This window comes from Alnus glutinosa, chromosome 11, assembly GCF_958979055.1.
Source record: "Alnus glutinosa chromosome 11, dhAlnGlut1.1, whole genome shotgun sequence".
NCBI classification, from domain to species: Eukaryota; Viridiplantae; Streptophyta; class Magnoliopsida; order Fagales; family Betulaceae; genus Alnus; species Alnus glutinosa.
This window is the reverse complement of record NC_084896.1, coordinates 15,636,424-15,655,429: the sequence shown is the minus strand read 5'-3', so window position 1 is coordinate 15,655,429 and position 19,006 is coordinate 15,636,424. Positions and strand designations below refer to the sequence as shown.

Genomic DNA, 19,006 nt, shown 5'->3' with positions numbered 1-19,006 from the left:
ACATGGATAATGTTGATGAACTGTTACTATTGAGAATGAATTTCCATGAAGCTATCTTGGTGAAGCTTTTCAATCTGCTATGGAAATTGTCATACAATTCATTTGATACAACGATTAGCATATCCTTCATTTTCTGCAAATAAGCTGCTGCTTTGGGTGCCATTTGTTGTATGAAGAAGAGCGATGAAGTTCTTGTTGTTTGTCTTCCTCAAACACACCAGAAATGACAAAAGAAAAACATCATCATCGATAAATCATGGGGGTAATAACTCTCAATGAAGTTTCCACCTTTCAAGGATCCAATCCGAGCCGAGGATATAATCCGAGTTGATGGTCCAATTTGAGGACTCAATCCGAGGTTCTCTCTCGAAGAGCCCCATGCCAAGTTCACCATCTCCCAAGGGCACATTTTAAGGGTCTCTTCCGAGGAGCCCCAACGCACAACTTCATCAAAATATCGAGATAAGTTCACTCTTTGTATTTTTGTTTATGCTAGTCTACTCACAACACTTGGTAATTCAAGAAACACTGTTCTTAGCAAATCTTTGTCATAAAGAATCATCAAATCTTGAGACAGTTGAATGTATCTCATGCATTGATCAGTGACATTAAAAATTAACTCTTCACTGCAACACATAAAAATGATGATACATCACTACTTATTTTAGCATACACGGAAACAAAGCAATATGAAATAGAAGACTATATCAAGTCGCATGTTTGAATCTTGGTGCAATTTTGCAATATTTTCTTGCACTGATAAATCGCTAATTGCTAGACTCTCCTACATTTATATATATATATAGCAAAGCCTCCGTATGTCCGAGCACGAAGCTAAGCTGCCGTAAGCCTCGGGCCACCATAAGCCCAGAGCCACTGTAAGCCTCAGACCACCTAATTAACAACAGTTGTGCTTTCAAAGAGCTTTTTCTGTATTACAACACCAACAACCATAGTTTTTTGGAAATCAGTCTATCAACTCAGGTATGAAAACTAATCATTATTCAATATACATACATCTGTTCTAACAAATTTCAGGGTCCTGCTCTGGCAAAAGTCATAGCAGAAAACCATACGGGGAGAAAACCCCTACAACAAACCATACGGGGAGAAAACCCCTACAACAAACCTTACGGGGAGGCAACCCCTACAACAAACCCGATCATGTCCCTCGGAAACACGGGGGGTGACTCGGTTCAACTCAAACCAGATCAACTCAAAGTGTTGCCTCCCTCGGTTTGAAACACAACCGGCTCGGAACACACACGCCGATCATGTCCCTCGGAAACACGGGGGGTGACTCGGTTCAACTCAACCCAGATCAACTCAAAGTGTTGTCTCCCTCGGTTTGAAACACAACCGGCTCGAAACACACACGCCGATCATGTCCCTCGGAAACACGGGGGGTGACTCGGTTCAACTCAACCCAGATCAACTCAAAGTGTTGTCTCCCTCGGTTTGAAACACAACCGACTCGGAACACACACGCCGATCATGTCCCTCGGAAACACGGGGGGTGACTCGGTTCAACTCAACCCAGATCAACTCAAAGTGTTGTCTCCCTCGGTTTGAAACACAACCGGCTCGGAACACACACGCCGATCATGTCCCTCGGAAACACGGGGGGTGACTCGGTTCAACTCAAACCAGATCAACTCAAAGTGTTGTCTCCCTCGATTTGAAACACAACCGGCTCAGAACACACACGCCGATCATGTCCCTCGATAACACTGGGGGGTGACTCGGTTCAACTCAAAGTGTTGTTTCCCTCGGTTTGAAATACAACCGGTTCGGGAAGACAACCAAGTCGCTCTGATTATCTCCCTCAGTAATGATTCAGATACAACTGGTTTGAAAGACAACTCGGTCACATATATGAGCTACCTTCCTCGGATTGTAAGGTACCTCGGACAAAATATCAAACCCGTAACGTTGCCTTCTCTGGTTTGGAAGCCAACTCAGTCACATGCATGAGCCACCTTCCCGGGATTGGAAGGTAACTCGGTCAAATCAAATAATTAATACCCTCAGAAATAACTCAGATAAATCTGAAATTTGTCTCAATTACCGAGGGGTAGCTCGGTATTAAACATAACATCTCATTGAAGTCCAGAGTTCATTTCATTAACAAAAACAATTCTTGACAAAAATGGACTCTTGTCTGAGTCCCTATCTTTGGCCACCGCCTTCTCTTTATCTTCTTGAACAGCTGTCAAATCGCCAGCAAGTGTCTCTCCCCGAGAGAGTCATCGGTATGAACTTCAGAAACGACTTCCCAAGCTAGGGCCTCGATCGGTAACTTGGCAGTCCCCATTTGTGGCACACGACTCATAAGAGATGCAGCCAAATGAGGTTTGAAAAATTATTCAAAGTTTACCAAAATTCAAAAACAAAATTGCAAAAGGGAACTCCCAGATGAGTCTCCATCTCCGGATGCATGCTCGGACTCTACTATGCCAGATGCACGCTCGGATTCCGTGACCGAAAGAATTGCTTTCTTCCCAGTTATGGCATGTTCCTTTTCCTGATCAGCTTTCTCCCAAGCAGTCTTAACAGCAGCTATATCCCTTCCTAGCCTGGCAACCCGAACTCGAGACGAACAACATCAAAACCCAAGGAACAAAAATTTCATCAAAGAGAAGCATTCACTTCACAAATTGTCCAATTCTTCTTCTCAATTGCCCCCAATACTATCAGTTAGGGGCCCAGAAGTCAAGGGCTCAGGAACGAGTTTACCACGCCAAGAGTTAAGGGCCCGCTTCCCTACACCGGAATATCCGAGAAGAACTCTCGACCTAGTTGGTGAGTTCAGATGCCACTTCATTAGGTATACTGACCGTGAAGGAACTCCTTCGAAATCTCTTATGTCGACCTTCAACACTCTATTGCACCTGGATTACAGCTTGCTTCCCTGCCATAGTTTGCTCCTTCTCTGCCTTAGCGGCCTACAACTATGCAGCTAGCACTATCTTCCGAGTTTGAGATACATTAAGCTCCGTAAAAGACACTCTTTATCTTTTTGGGAATCAGTCAATTCAGTCAACACCCATTAAGTCACCCGCTGTCAGCATGCACCCGAGACTGCGTGGGCCCATGGTTGAACCGGAAGCTCCGTCGGATCGACCGAAACCAGAGAACTCAACCGGTCTTCAGAACCTTATGAGACCCAACCCCTAAGTTGGGAGCATACTTCATCTCAGAAAGCTCCACTCCAGGAAATACAGGGAGAGTACAAGCAGAGCCGACATCTAGGTGGTCCCAAAAGCAGATATGGGCAAAATATATAGGGATCCTTATCCCAATATTGTCGTTGTTATTCACAGGATCGAGATTATTCCTATTTGGCGATTATCCTCCCCGGTTAAGGTAGCTCAGAAAATTGAACAGCTTCCTTCCTCGGTCTGAGAGGCATCAAGCCTGGCGGCTAGCTGGTCTTCACCTCCGTTAGCCTCAATTAAGTCATCCAAAACTCGATCTAATGTTACCTTAGATTTGCATACCCGAGCCTCAAATGCATCAGGCTGTTTCCAGCTCTCTGCGAGCTCTGCAACCAAGTTATCTTTAGCTTCGGATTCTTCAGCAAGCTGAGATAGTCCCGAAACATGTGCCGCTTGCTAGGCATTCTGACAACCATGGTCTCAACATGCACCTAATGACTGACATTGCATCCTCAGTATTGATGGACAAAAGAGACGCTAGTCGCCAGTACAAAGAAGATTCCCGATGTCCGACTAGTTAGACAAGTCAACCATGGGAATCGGGGGGTAACTGTTAGGGAAATTATCCACTCAGAAAGGTTGTGGGCCACCAGGCCCATGACCAGCCCACAATTAAAGCCCTAAATGATATTAAGTCAAGCCATCAGGTTTGATGTCAATTCTCAGCCTATAAATAGACATTTATAACAGGTATAACCCTGAACTCAATTATTTTAAACATATCGTCTCTCTAAAAATCACAATCAATATTTTTTGACTTAAGCATCGGAGGGGGATCGTCGGCACCCCCCGACGCAGTGTTTATTTTCTTATTTTGCAGATCATGAAAAACAGGGCAAATCATTAGGCAACTCGTCACCATGCTGGAAACTGTCTCAACAGTTAGAATGCTTTAACGGAACTACAATTTTAACTATAAATGCTATATAAACTGACATAACAGGCCACATGGCACAAATACGTAGGTGGGTTAGACTTGCGTGCATTGTCACACACAGAAATCCCATTCCTCGTAATAAAAGTGGGCATTTGAAGTATGAAGTATGAACATATATATCATTGTCGGACAGAAAGAACAGGATCGAACTGTAATTGCTGCAAAATAAGCAGATCCTGCCTATTAGGGTTCATTCGATTTGTTCATACTTAGAAACTGTCGTTATACAATTAACGAGATGCAAAGTTAGAATTTTCTGAGCATCCATCAATTCTTTTGCAGCAGCTATATATATGTATGTGGTGGCATGGCTGACAGTGAAGAACAAGGGTTAGGCTTGTTTCCCATTCCCAAAGGAATAGAATATATATAAAAAAATTATCCAAACCCCACGTGTCGTAAGGAGATTTAGTGCCCAAATGGTTCAGCTGATCCGGACCGTGCATTTGACGTGGCCCACATCTTGGAACTTCAGTTTGGGCCCACGGATTCTCATAGTACGAGAAGGGCGACTGCTCGACTTTCCTCTTAAACTGCTTTTACGTCTCTTCTTTTCCTCTCATTGTTCTCTCTGTCTTCCATCTTCACTTCTGCTGGAAATTCAAGCTGAGAAAGCCAAACAGATTCGTTCAACTTCAACATGAGTCTACTTGGTATTCTCAAGTTTGTGCTGAATTTCCTTGACGTTCTTGCATGGTATGCATTTCGATTTACGATAATCAAGATGGTGAAGTTTTAGTTTAGAAAGTTTGCGATCATGAAGAAGTTGGCTCTCTAAGTATTCTCTGCTTTTTGTTTTTGCTTTGCTTGCAGGCCTCTCTTTGCTTTGGGGTATCCTCTGTAAGTCTCTGTCTCTGTCTCTGTCTCTCTCACTCTCTCTCTCTCTCTCTCTCTCTCTCCATGTTGATAATTTAAAGTTCTTTGTTTTCTGGATATCCAAGAAGAATGCATTGAATAGTTTGTTGAATGAAGATGATATTTGCTTAACAGATGTGCTTCGATCCGGGCAATTGAGAGTAATTCAAATTCTGACACTCAGAAGTTGGTCACATATTGGATTTCCTTCTCTTTGGTTTCACTCTTTGAGCATTCTTTCGTGAACCTCCTTGAATGGTAACTCTATTGCCCTTCATTCCCTCTTCTCAATCTCTGCATGAGTGCCAAGCAAGCAAGAGAGAACATGATTTTTATGAAATAAATGTTCACTGAAAGCCCCCCCCTTTTTTTTTTGTTGGGTATATATTTTATTGTCTGAGTACTTAAGAAAGGCAGCCATTTTTTAAGTTCTCATAATCTGATAGGGGGTAACGGTAAGAAAAAATCAAGAATTAGTGATATTAAACAGGGGATATCACTAATTATTCTGAACCCTCAAAAATCACTGTCGTATATGAGGTGAATTCGGAGCTTGAAATTTTGCCAAATCAGCTTACCAAAAATTGATTCACAATGATTTGCAGCCAGAGTTTACAGCATAATACACATTTTTTAATGAATATTATTTGATCAATCTGAAGAAGTCTTTACTCATTTTTCAGATGCTAACACAATTGTATATTGATAACATTGAAGAGCCTTGCCTTCTAAGTGGAAGGAGGCTTGTTGTCGTGGCGGCGTCTATTGGTACTTGAAGAATTGCTCGGCTCAAGATGATCCCAATTCATGGTCATTACATGAATATTGGGGCTCTCATCAATGCCCAATTGCAATTATGGAAATAAGAGATTTGGTGACTAAGCTTATTTGGTCAATGATCTATATAAGGATACATTGCTAAATAATATATGATTTATTTATGGAGGGAAATATTGTTGAAAATGATCAAGCAACGGTCAATTAACTTTTTGGTCTTCTTTCGATGAAAAGCCGTAGGTTTCCGTTATTAGAAGCTGGTGCTTGCATGAACTGGACTTAGGAGCATGAGCTGGACGGGCATGGTTTGGGCACTAGTGAAGTAATGCAACTATATATATTGGCATATATAGCTTATGTCCACAAGTATTAGAGTGAAGTGGAAATTTGTTAAATTCAATATTCTTTTTCTGTTCGTGGGAACCACTTACAGCTCACTAAAATATAGGCTGGAGGTTGGACTTCTTGAATTTCAGAAATCTTTCCCAATATGTTTAGCCTGCTTTATCAAAATATGACAGGTTACTAAATCTGAACTGGGCTTTCATTCATCATACAATTTGTTAATTGGGTGAATTAACTTGATTATTCCTTTGTCTTTTCTTTAGGTGTGTTTACAAATACGTGTATGAAATGTCTTGTTTCTATTTTGCATTTATCATTTTTTATTGTCAGGATACAGATCTGGCCTCACATTAAGTTAATGATCATCTGCTCGCTGGTTATACCTTACTTCGATGGTGCTTTTTACGTCTATAATCACCTTGTTCGTCCATACCTCTTACTTAACCCACAAGTTATTGTTGATGAATTCAACAAGTGGAGGGTGCTCTTTTGCAAGAAAGATCACTTTCTAGCTGAGGTAGAGAGGTATGTCAAAGTGAATGGAGCCGAAGCTCTCGAGAAACTCATTGATAAAGAGGTATGTCACTATATGGTAATTCAGTCTGTCAATGTGTTAGAGGTCATCTAAGAGTGTGTTATATCAAACTCATACATAATCTGTTTAGTTCGAAATAAGTTTTCTGCATTAGATATGTTGGAATAAACATTCAAATAAAAAAGTATTAATAATTGGATGGCATAGGACTAATACACAAATTTGATTCGTTTTTTCCTATTGTAGTTATATTTACTTCTTTAAGATCTCATTGCTTGTCAGGCATAAACTAATGAGAATTTCTCTCTCTCTCTCTCTGCAATTTTACATTTTTTTCTGTTCTTTTTTCAGTTGAAGACCAAAAAGCTTAATGTTGACGTGGAAGAGATCAAAGCTATTGCAGCTACAGAGAAAAAAGAAGTGGAGTGGGTAAAGCTTTTAATTGTCACTGATGCAAGTAAAACATTAACTATGATTCTTTGAGTATATTCTTATGCCATCAGTTGTCGGTTTTAGTGATGAGTACAATGATGCATCCCAAAGAGTTTGGGAAGAAATTAGCAGTAAAATGTTGACTATTTTCAGCAATCATTGATGGAGTTTGGGTTTTTCAAAAATAAGTTGATGTTTGCTTGTTGAAGAAAAGATCTGAAGTATGTTCTTATGAGAAATACACAATCTTTTTACTTAATTCCTTGAGAACTAATCTCCGCTCCTTTCTCTTGATGCAGTCACGCAACAAAGAACTTGATATTGTGCAGATAGATAATAAAGATATGGAAGTAACAGAGAAGAAGGACGTTCCTGCAGCCAAGAGGGTAAGGTTTCTTTTTATATTTTAGCGGAAGTTTACTTTCAGCTTCATTGAAATTTGTTGTGGAAACCCAATATTTTTTTAGAAGGGTACTAAAATAAGTATATGCATGGGGATAGGTCTTTGAATGCTTAAAAGTTTGGGGTTAATAACATGGATTTGATTGGTTAACAATTTTGAAGCGTGCTTGGACTGTCTAGGAAACTAGGAGGTCGCATTCTCTCTTTTTATTTATTTATTTATTTTGTCACTGGGGAGGTGGCAATGAACATAGCTGTCAGAACATTGGCATGACACATCTGTGGGTCTTCACATGTGAAGCTAGTTAATGTTTAGAATATTAATGGAGGGTAAAATCATAGTTTTGTTAAGAGCAATGCCCCAAAGGAATGAATTTTTGTATTATTGGTTCGTAATGAGTTATCATCCTTAGCTGCAATTGATTTGTCCATGTTTATGTTTATGTTTAAATTAGAGATCTCTGTAATGTTTATTATAGATCATTTGTCACTTCAGTATTTTCTTATGCTTTTTCAACAAATTAAATAGGGTGGAAGATAACAAAACAACAATTTTGCTTCTAATCTGTCTTTAGTGTATTTGCAGATGGTTCTAGCAGACCCTAGCCTCGATGAGACTGATAACAGAACATCAGCCACCGTGGAGATTAAAGGACCAGTTGTGGTAGTTGCAGCATCCAGGGAAGTTCCTGATATACCCGTGTCTAAGAAAGTCCAAAAAGTATGGACTTGTCCTATATGTCAGGTAACCACTGCAAGTGAAAAAACCTTGAATTTACACTTTCAAGAGATGACACACAAGGCTACTTATGAGGAACTGAAAGCAAAGAATCAGCCAAACATTGTCAATTTCGGATCTTTTTTAACGGTATTGGCTTCAACTACAAAGAAACCTTATCAGCCAATTGAGGAACCACAAAAGAATGAATCCACCAATGGATTGATAGAGAGCACTACTACAAATCATGAGGAAATAGGGAAAGGCCAGCCAAAGAGTGTCACGTTTTCAACTGCAAAGGGATCTGATCAGCCCAAAAAACAGGTGCTAGGAAAGAGTGTGTTATATCAAACTTTTACCTAATCTGTTTAGTTTGAAATCAGTTTTCTGAATTAGATATGTTGGAGTAAAAAAGTATTCATAATTGGCTGGCATAGGACCAATACACTAATCTGATTTGTTTTTTCGTATTGCATTGCTTGTCAGGCATTTACTGCTGAGAATTTCTCTCTCTCTCTCTCTCTGCAATTTTACATTTTTTTCTTTTCTTTTTTGAGTTTCAGACCAACAAGCCTAATGTTGACGCAGAAGAGATCAAAGCTGTTGCGGCCACAGAGAAAAAAGAAGTGGAGTGGGTAAAGCTTTTAATGTCACTGATGCAACCTGAACATTAACTATGATTCTTTGAGTATATTCTTATGCAATCGGTTGTTGGTTTTAAGTCAAATGAGTACAATGATGCATACCAAAGATTGGGAAGAAATTAGCAATCAAATGTTGACTATTTTCAGCAATCATTGATGGCGTATGTGTTTTCCAAAAATAAGTTGATATTTGCTTGTTGAAGAAGAAATGATGCGAAGCACGTTGTTATGAGAAATACCCAATTTTATTTACATGATTTCTTGAGAGCTGATCTCCATTCCTTTCTCTTGATGCAGTCACACTACAAAGAACCCGATATTGTGCAGAAAGATAATAAAATTGTGAAAGTAACAGAGACGAAGGAAGTGCCTGCAGTCAAGAGGGTAAGGTTTCTTTTTATATTTAGGGTTAAATGCATTTCTAGTACCTGTGGTTTCAAAAAGTGTTATAGGTAGTACGTCTAGTAAATCAAAATACCAACTTGCTACTTCCGTTTAGGTTCCGTCCAATTTTTTAATGGAGCTCCATGTCACACAGCGTAAAAACATGACATTTTCCGTGTGCCACATATGGGAGACAACTCAACATACCCTATGATGTGTCACTATATCATAGGCGATACCTATGGTATTTATGCCACGCCAAATGCCGAAAATAATACAAAAATGACCTAAACTTAAACTAAGAAAAAATGAAGAAACATTAAAAAACTTCAACAAAAAAAATTCCTGGTTGCAAAAATTGGCAGTGGGTTTTTATTTTTTAATTAGAGATATCTATAATGTTGATTATGGATCATATATATATATGATCCATAATCAACATATATGTTGCTTCAGTCTGTTTTCTTTTTGGCAGTGGGGTTTCTTATGGTTTTTTAAGAAATAGGGTGGAAATAACAAAACAACCACCTTGCTTCTAATCCATCTTCAGTGTATTTGCAGATGATTCTAACAGAGCCTAGCCTGGATGCGACTGATAACAGAACATCAGTCACTATGGGGATTAAAGGGCCAGATGTGGCTGTTGCAGCAGCAGCCATAGAACTTGGTGATATACAGAAAGTACAGAAAGAGTGGACTTGTGCCGTATGTCAGGTAACCACTACAAGCGAAAAAGACTTGAATATGCACCTTCGAGGGAACAGACACAAGGCTTCTTATGAGGCACTGAAACTGAAAGCTAAGATCCAGCGAAACATTCGATTGAAACGGAAGATTATCTTTACTGAATTGAAGAAATCCGCTTTCCAGTGCAACATCTGTAATGTACGCTGCTCTGGAAAGGTCGACTTGGCTTCTCACCTCCAAGGGAAAAAGCACTTGGAGCAGGTTCAAGTTTCTTATGGATGTGGTGAGGGTTGGACAGCATGACCTGATAAATTTTTATTTTGGATTATGTTGAATTGATGTATTTGATACTAGATGTGAAATGCAAGCGAAATAGACTTTCATCATGAATTCTCTCATATATTTTTCTTGATAAGATAAATATAACCCTATAAATTTATTACAAAATTTCTAACCTCACTCTTATGTTCTGTAATAATTTTACTCTTCTACACGTAACACATAACACATAGTAGCATCTCCATTTTCTATATGTAACACTATATATATACTCCATCACTATCTCACTATACTGACATGACACTTTCAATTCGTTCTTAAGATTGGAATAGGATCCTCTCAATTTCACTTGAAATTGAGATTAGCCATGGTCACAATTTAATATTATTGTATCCAACGGTAGGGGCAGGGGCAGAGACATGTTCATGGTCCCCCCAAAATAAATTTTGGCTACTATTTTTTTTTTTTTTCTTTAAAGGGGTTAATGTACTAATAGCCCCTGCAAAAAATAAATTCAACCCCCCCTAAAAAATTTACTCTACTACCTTCAAGCCCAGTGTTAACGTCGTAGTTCGCGCACCTGAATCTTAAAAATAATAATAACAATAATAAATACGCCAAAAAAGGAAACTAAGTATGCTTTTTTTTTTTTTTTTTAATTATGTTTCATAATTTATTCTTCTAATTTATTATTTGTTTTTATTGGTTTGTAGCGTTCAGCAAGGACATTATTGTCTTTGATTTGTTTTCAAGAAACCCCTCAAGTTCAAGATAACGTTGATTCACTGAAAGGTACTCATTTTTCTTATACTCTATTAACTGTGCTTATTTTATTTGTCAAGTAATTTATATTTTTTTTTGTGTTTGCTATTTTGGCTATATTAAGATTTTTAATAGTTACTTTGATTATTGAATCCTAATTTGATGGGTTTGATTTGGTTAATTATTCGTTGCTTTTTTCAGTTGTTAATGCTCATAAGAACTATTATAAGTAAAAATTCTAACAAAAATCTAATATTTCTAGGTACTTTTCGGTTAATTTATTAATCTATAAATTTTTCTTACAGCTTAGAATCATATGAATAGACAAAATATAATCGATTCATTCTTTAAAAAAAAAAAAATATGCAAGTCATTCAGAGGTTGATAGTGATACGCCTTTAACTGTATAACACTTGTTTTCTTTTATATTACAAGCCGGTGCACATATAGAAAAACTATATATATATATTTATTGAAATTCGGCCACGTACTTACAGATTCTTGGCTTCGCCCCTGGGTAAGGGTGTATAAGTGGAGCAGTTATTAACTGCTAATAACTAATAACCGTTAATAATCGCCAACAACTACCAACTGGGTAACTGGAAAATAAAAAATAATCGTAACCGAATAACGTGATAACTTGGTACCCCGATTGCGGTTATCGATTATAGGATTTTAGAAACCGATTAATAACTGGTAACTAGTAACTCAATTTTCTTTTTTCTTTTTTTAATGTGTGTGTGTGTGTGTGTGTGTGTATGTGTGTGTGTGTGTATTAAAATTGATAAAAATATTTGACCTAATTTTCTTCTAATGCTCCGTTTGTTTCAACATAAAATGGTTTTCGTCGTAAAATATTTTCGACGAAATCATTTTAAAAAAAAAAAAAATTTCTCGAAAATATTTTCCGACGTTTAGTTCGGACGAAAAAATTAAAAAAAGTGAAAATGCAACTGTCGCCGGCCGGATCAGTGGCCGGATCCGTCCAAATCCTGGCCATTTTGGCTAGATCCGGCCGGATCAATGGCCGAAATTGGTCAAATCCGGCCGGATTCCAGCCAGATCCGGTTGGCTTCTGACCATGGCCGAATTCCAGCCAAATTCGGCCGGAATCTGGTCTGCCGACATCCAGCAATGGTGACCTGATATCACCGGATTCCGACACCGGTAGTATTCCGGTGACCAGATGTTGCCAGATTCCGGTGTCGCCTGGATTCCGACGACCAACTATTACCGAATTTCAACAATCAGATATCAAACATGTATGTAAGGACGAAAAGTTTAATTTTGAAAAACGATTCGTTTTCCAAAAATTAAAAGAAACTTTTATGGTCAAACTAAAAATGATTTTCGTTAACCATTATTTTCACCTGTACCAAATACCATAAAATGCTAAAATTATTTTCTAAAAACTATTTTACTCCGAAACAAATGGATGATAAGTCTTTTCTTTCTCTCTTGTACTCTCACGCCGTCGCCCTAGTCCCTGCTTTCCCTTCTTCTTTTTTTCCTCTTTTCTTCTCCTTCTATTCTTTTCTCACGCCGTCCGACACTCCCATACCGAGTCCCTCTCATTATCTTCTTTTCTTCTTTCAATTGAAAAGTCTCTCTCAGTTTCTCTCTTTCAACGCTAAACGAAAGGCAGAGGATTTGCAGAAAATCCGCTCTCCTTTGGTTTGCAGATTTATTTGCTGGGAAACATCTGCAGATTTCAATTAGTGTTTTGAAAATTTAGTGAGTGGGTTTCATGGGATTTTACTTTGACATTCTCTTTGTGTTTTTCAATTGGCATTGAATATTCAGCCAAAAAAATAAATAAATAGGCAAATAGCATTGAATATTGGATTAAAAAAAATGAAAAAAAATTAACAATGTAAAAAAATCGCTTATCCCGTTAATAACCGGATAACCGGCGGTTGGACCAGTTGTAGTTACGATTATTTAAATAAAAATAATCAATATCCCGATTGCAATTATGAAAAAATAATCGCAACCGGTTGAAACTCTTATCTAATGGTGAAAATGATATGATGTCAAATAATAAATATGTTAGCATGTTATTCAAAAAATTTAAATAATGTGGCATTGTTTACCCTGTTAAATATATTAACATTAAATCTTAATTATAAAATAATTTATTTTTATTTCACTTGAGAGAATTCTTATCCCTTATATTAGCCATTGTTCAAAAAATGGAACGACTTGCACAAACTAGCTTTCTATCAGTAATTTGACAGAAACGACGGAGGTATCGTATTGATTTATAAATCTCAAGAATAAATTTTAAATTTTAAAAATTAGTATTTTAATGTGAAAGAATATGAAAACACGAGAATATGGTAAGTTAATTTATTTTTTCTTTCTAAAATACTAGTGTTAATTTTCACTTAATTTTTTATAAGGCGAAACTAAACTTTGGACGCGCTCTCACAATCTATGATTAATATGAGTCAATTCTTTGGTGCATGGGGAGTTTTAGGCTTTCCAATTAGGAGTAACCATTCATGTTTCATGTGTTAAGTTTGAGTTGTATCCAAAAATGGAAATAAGATTATATAAGTCAATCTTAATACAATTCATTTAATTAAACAGATCAAATTCTTCAATCTTAATTAATCAATCGAGTTTGTTGGTTGTGTAAATTGTCTACCCTAAATGTCACGTATCGGGTTCGGGTCATGTCGATGCATATGTATAAGACTATATAATTCAACCAAAACCCAACACATTTAATTAAACAGGTCAGACCTCTCATTTTAACCCTCTAATTTTGTGTTGGATTTATGTCGAATTCGCAAGTTATGTCAAAATTGTAATGAAATATGAGTCAAGTCTTTTCATTACCATTTTCTTTTTTCATATCCACAAAATTGGATTTGTGTTGGGAGTCTTTCAATGTGAATTGTGAGCCCTATTTCCAATATATATATATATATATATATATATATATATATATATATATATATATATATATATATATATATATATATATATATATATGGTTGGAGTGCTATTAGAGCATATGTAATGAAGTCGTCAAACAGACGAAATCACCAAAATTAGGCGATTTTGCTTAAAATCTCGTCTCCAATGAGCTCTCTACTTCTACAGTAGATTTGCGGATTGCCAGAAGCCCTCGTCTCAGCAAAACCGATCGTCACTTAATATTTTGTAATTTTTTATTCCAAATCGATATTCTCTCTCCTTTTCCTATTCATTGTTGTCTCGATTGTGACGACGTCGACAGAGTCTAATCCTTTGATTCGACTGGTCGTGGACGGCGAGGATGGCCGATTAGGCGCGGAGCACCGACGTGGCGATCTGTTTAAGCGGAGGTACGGCAAGTCGTTGGTGAACCACAGCGTGACTGACCCAGTTCTCAGACCTCACCCCATCGGTGTTACTAGCAAGGCTTCGATCTTGCCTACCGAAGATCTTCCGAACGATTTTGCTAATCCGACCGATCTACCGAAAGTTTGATAATCCGGCTGATCTATGGTTTTATTTTATTTTTTTATTTTTTATAAAATTAATAAAAAAAAATTAATATTTATTTAAAGTAGAGAATATTTGAAGAGTTTTAGTATTTTGAGCTTTTGAAAAATAGGTAGATATTTTTCATCAAAATTTGCTAAAATTTTGACGACTTCACTACGTATGCTCTTAGGAGTACTACAATTTTAATTATAAATGCTATAGAAACTAACATAACAGGCCACGTGGCACAAATACATAGTAGGTGGGTAAGACTTGCGTGCATTGTTACATACAGAAATCCCATTCCTCATAATAAAAGTGGGCATATGAAGTATGAACATATATATCATTGTCGGACAAAAAGAACAGGGTTGAACTGTTATTGCTGCAAAATAAGCAGATCCTGCCTATTAGGGTTCATTCGATTTGTTCATACTTAGAAACTGTCGTTATACAATGAGATGCGAAGTTAGAATTTTCTGAGCATCCATCAATTCTTTTGCAGCAGCTATATATATGTATGTGGTGGCATGGCTGCAGTGAAGAACAAGGGTTAGGCTTGTTTCCAACTTTCCCATTCCTAAAGGAATAGAATATATATATAAAAAAAAAAAAAATGATCCAAACCCCACGTGTCGTAAGGAAATTTAGTGCCCCAATGGTTCAGCTGATCCGGACCGTGACATTTGACGTGGCCCACATCTTGGAACTTCGGTTTGGGGCCCACGAATTCTCATAGTACGAGAATGGCGACTGCTCGTCTTTCCTCTTAAACTGTGCATGCTTTTACTTCTCTTCTTTTCCTCTCATTGTTCTCTCTGTCTTCCATCTTCACTTCTGCTGGAAATTCAAGCTGAGAAAGCCAAACAGATTCGTTCAACTTCAACATGAGTCTACTTGGTATTCTCAAGTTTGTGCTGAATTTCCTTGACGTTCTTGCATGGTATGCATTTCGATTTACGATAATCAAGATGGTGAAGTTTTAGTTTAGAAAGTTTGCGATCATGAAGAAGTTGGCTCTCTAAGTATTCTCTGCTTTTTGTTTGTGCTTTGCTTGCAGGCCTCTCTTTGCTTTGGGGTATCCTCTGTAAGTCTCTCTCTCTCTCTCTCTCTCTCTCTCTCTCTCTCTCTCTCTCCATGTTTATAATTTAAAGTTCTTTGTTTTCTGGTTATCCGTTGAATAGTTTGGTGAATGAAGATGATATTTGCTTAACAGATGTGCTTCGATCCGGGCAATTGAGAGTAATTCAAATTCAGACACTCAGAAATTGGTCACATATTGGATTTCCTTCTCTTTGGTTTCACTCTTTGAGCATTCTTTCGTGAACCTCCTTGAATGGTAACTCTATTTCCCTTCATTCCCATATTTTTCCTTCTTTTTTTTTGGAGCGTGGGTGTAAATTTATTCAATTTATTGTCTAAGTGCTTAAGAAAGGCAGCCACTTCAATTTTTGAGTACTTACAATCTGATCAGTAGTAACAATGATAAATCCAAGAATTAGTGACATTAAACAGGGGATATCACTAATTATTCTAACCACTCAACCACTGCAGTATATGTGGTGAATTCGGAGCTTGAGATTTTGCAAAATCAGCTTACCAAAAATTGATTCTCAAGGATTTGCAGCCAGAGTTCAAAGCATAAAACACGTTTTTTAATGAATATTATTTGATCAAATCTAAAGAAGTCTTAAACGTTTTTCATATGCTAAGTAACACAAAATATATATAGACACACACACATGAGTAATGCTATGGACTATCTTTTTATCCTCCTAACGATGTTTTGGCTTCTAAAATCCTTCCCAAATCTAATAACAAGTTACTAAATCTTATCTGGGCTTTCATTCATCATACAATTTGTTAATGGGTGATTTGATTAGATTATTCCTTTGCCTTTTCTTTATGTGTGTTTGCAAATACGTGAATGAAATGTCTTGTTTATATTTATCATTTATCATTTTTTTATTTATTGCCAGGATACAGATCTGGCCTCACATTAAGTTAATGATCATCTTCTCGCTGGTTATACCTTACTTTGATGGTGCTTTTTACGTCTATAATCACCTCGTTCGTCCATACCTCTTACTCAACCCACAAGTTATTGTTGATGAATTCAATAAGTGGATGGTTCTCCTATGCAAGAGAGATCACTTTCTAGCTGAGGCAGAGAGATATATCAAAGGGAATGGACCTGAAGCTCTCGAGAAACTTATTGATAAAGAGGTATGGACTTCATGGTTACTAGGTCTGTCACATAATCTATCAAACTTAGATATATTGGAATAAACATTCAAATAAAAAAGTATTTATAATTGGATGGCATAGGACTAATACACAAATTTGATTCGTTTTTTCCTATTGTAGTTATATTATATTTCTTTAAGATCTCATTGCTTGTCAGGCATGGACTAATGAGAATTTCTCTCTCTTTAAAATTTTACATTTCCCTTTCTTTTTTCTTTTCTTTTTTCAGTTTGAGACCAAAAAGCCTAATGTTGAAGTGGAAGGGATCAAAGCTATTGCAGCTACAGAGAAAAAAGAAGTGGAGTGGGTAAAGCTTTTAATGTCACTGATGTAACCTGAACATAAACTATGATTCAGCAATTATTTCCACCATTATTGATGGAGTTTGTGTTTTCCAAAAATAAGTTGATATTTGCTTGTTGAAGAAGAAAAGATGCGAAGTATGCTCTTTATGAGAAATACACAATTTTATTTACATGATTTCTTGAGAGCTAATCTCCATTCATTTCTCTTGATGCAGTCACACAGTAAAGAACCTGATATTGTGCAGAAAGATAATAAAGCTGTGGAAGTAATAGAGAAGAAGGAAGTGCCTGCAGTCAAGCGAGTAAAGTTTCCTTTTATATTTAAGTGGAAGTTCATTTTTCAGCTTCATGGAAATTTCTTGTGGAAACCCAATATTTTTTAGAAGGGTACTAAAATAAGTACATGCATGGGGATCGGTCTTTGAATGCTTAAAAATTGTGGGTTAATAACACATGAATTTGAGTGGTTAATTTTGGAGCGTGTTTGGACTGTCTAGGAAACTAGGAGGTGGTTTTTGGGTAAGTCACTAGGGTGGTGGCAATGAACATAGTTGACTGAAAATTGGCATGACATATCTGTGGGCTTCACATGTGAACCTAGTTAGTGTTTAGAATATTAATGGAGGGTCAAATCATAGTTTTGTTGTTTAGAATATTAATGGAGGGTCAAATCATAGTTTTGTTAAGAGCAATGGCCCAAAGGAATGACGATATCTGCAATTGAATTGTCCATGTTTATGTTTGAATTAGATATCTCTCTATTGTTGATTATGGATCATATGTTGCTTCAGTATTTTCTTATGCTTTTTCAACAACTCGGGTGGAAATCATTTTGCTTCTCCATGTTTATGTTTAAATTAGAGATCTCTATAACAAAACAACAATTTTGCTTCTAATCCGTCTTCAGTGTATTTGCAGATGGTTGTAGCAGAGCCTAGCCTGGATGAGACTGATAACAGAACATCAGCCACTATGGAGATTAAAGGACCAGATGTGGCAGTTGCAGCAGCCAGAGAAGTTCCTGATATACACGTTGCTAAGGAAGTCCAGAAAGAGTGGACTTGTGCTATATGTCAGGTAACCACTCCAACCGAAAAAATCTTGAATATGCACCTTCAAGGGAAGAAACACAAGGCTTCTTATGAGGCACTGAAAGCAAAGAACCAGCCAAACTTTGGATTGAAACCGAAGATTATCCCTACTGAGGAGGAAAAAACACAGGGCCGGCGAAAGAAGGTGAAGAAAGAAGCTATTGACGTGAAGAAAATTACTTTCAAGTGCAACGTTTGTAATGTATGCTGCAGTGGAAAGGGTAACTTAGCTTCTCACTTAAAAGGGAAAAGGCACTTGGCTCAGGTTCAAGTTATTAATGGATGTGGTGAAAAAGCTCCTGGCTCAGGTTCAAGTTATTAATCAATGTGATGATGGTTAGACAGTCTGACCTATGTTGGTGATTCATATCACCTGATAGAGAAAAGTTATTGTGGTTGTTGCAGTAAATATGATGAATATGAAAAATACTGGATTGAAAATCTGAGGTGTGTGTTTGTTTTTTTCTTGAATTTTAGTTGATTGTATACAGTTTGTTTTGGATTATGTTGAATTGATGTATTTGCACCAGCTTACCAAATACCAGATGTGAAATGCCAGTGAAATAGGATTTCAACTTGAATTGTCTGTTAATGTACCAAAATCTGGAAATAACATATGTGGTTGCAGATGAGAGCACCATTGTAGTTTCCCTTGAGAGAGGATTTTGTTAGAGAATATATTGATACCGTATATTACGGTACTTTCCATATATTGTAGGATTTGATTTAATCCTCATTAATTGTAATTGATTATAATCAAAACAGATTTGAATACATTCAATTCTGATTTGATTATATTCTCTTTACATATCATTTTGTATTCTCTCTATATCTCTATAAATAGGGATCATTCGTATTGTAAATAAATCATTCAATAAAAGCATAATGTAGCCCTTTGGGCTTTATCCTGT

The 19,006-nt window shown here is 37.1% G+C and overlaps 2 protein-coding genes across 3 annotated transcripts; both read left to right on the top strand.

Moving 5' to 3' along the window:
* The first annotated feature begins 4,704 nt into the window (after positions 1 to 4,704).
* LOC133882166 (uncharacterized) lies at positions 4,705 to 10,324 on the top strand. Of its 2 annotated transcripts, none has more exons than XM_062321278.1 (10): positions 4,705 to 4,851; positions 4,969 to 4,995; positions 5,146 to 5,268; positions 6,463 to 6,709; positions 7,019 to 7,096; positions 7,399 to 7,485; positions 8,088 to 8,543; positions 8,783 to 8,854; positions 9,161 to 9,247; positions 9,809 to 10,324. In XM_062321278.1, the coding sequence occupies exons 1-10, from the start codon at positions 4,796 to 4,798 to the stop codon at positions 10,235 to 10,237; spliced, it is 1,662 nt and encodes a 553-aa protein (XP_062177262.1). In that variant the 5' UTR covers positions 4,705 to 4,795; the 3' UTR covers positions 10,238 to 10,324. The 2 variants fall into 2 exon arrangements, with proteins under 2 accessions (XP_062177262.1, XP_062177261.1); XM_062321277.1 differs by having other exon boundaries at positions 8,777 to 8,854.
* Positions 10,325 to 15,239: 4,915 nt separating this feature from the next.
* Positions 15,240 to 18,676, top strand: LOC133882328 (uncharacterized). The gene is made up of 7 exons (XM_062321471.1): positions 15,240 to 15,395; positions 15,513 to 15,539; positions 15,669 to 15,791; positions 16,432 to 16,678; positions 16,929 to 17,006; positions 17,220 to 17,306; positions 17,923 to 18,676. Exons 1-7 carry the CDS (start codon positions 15,340 to 15,342, stop codon positions 18,415 to 18,417), a joined length of 1,113 nt encoding a protein of 370 aa, XP_062177455.1. The 5' UTR covers positions 15,240 to 15,339; the 3' UTR covers positions 18,418 to 18,676.
* The last annotated feature ends 330 nt before the right edge of the window (positions 18,677 to 19,006 follow it).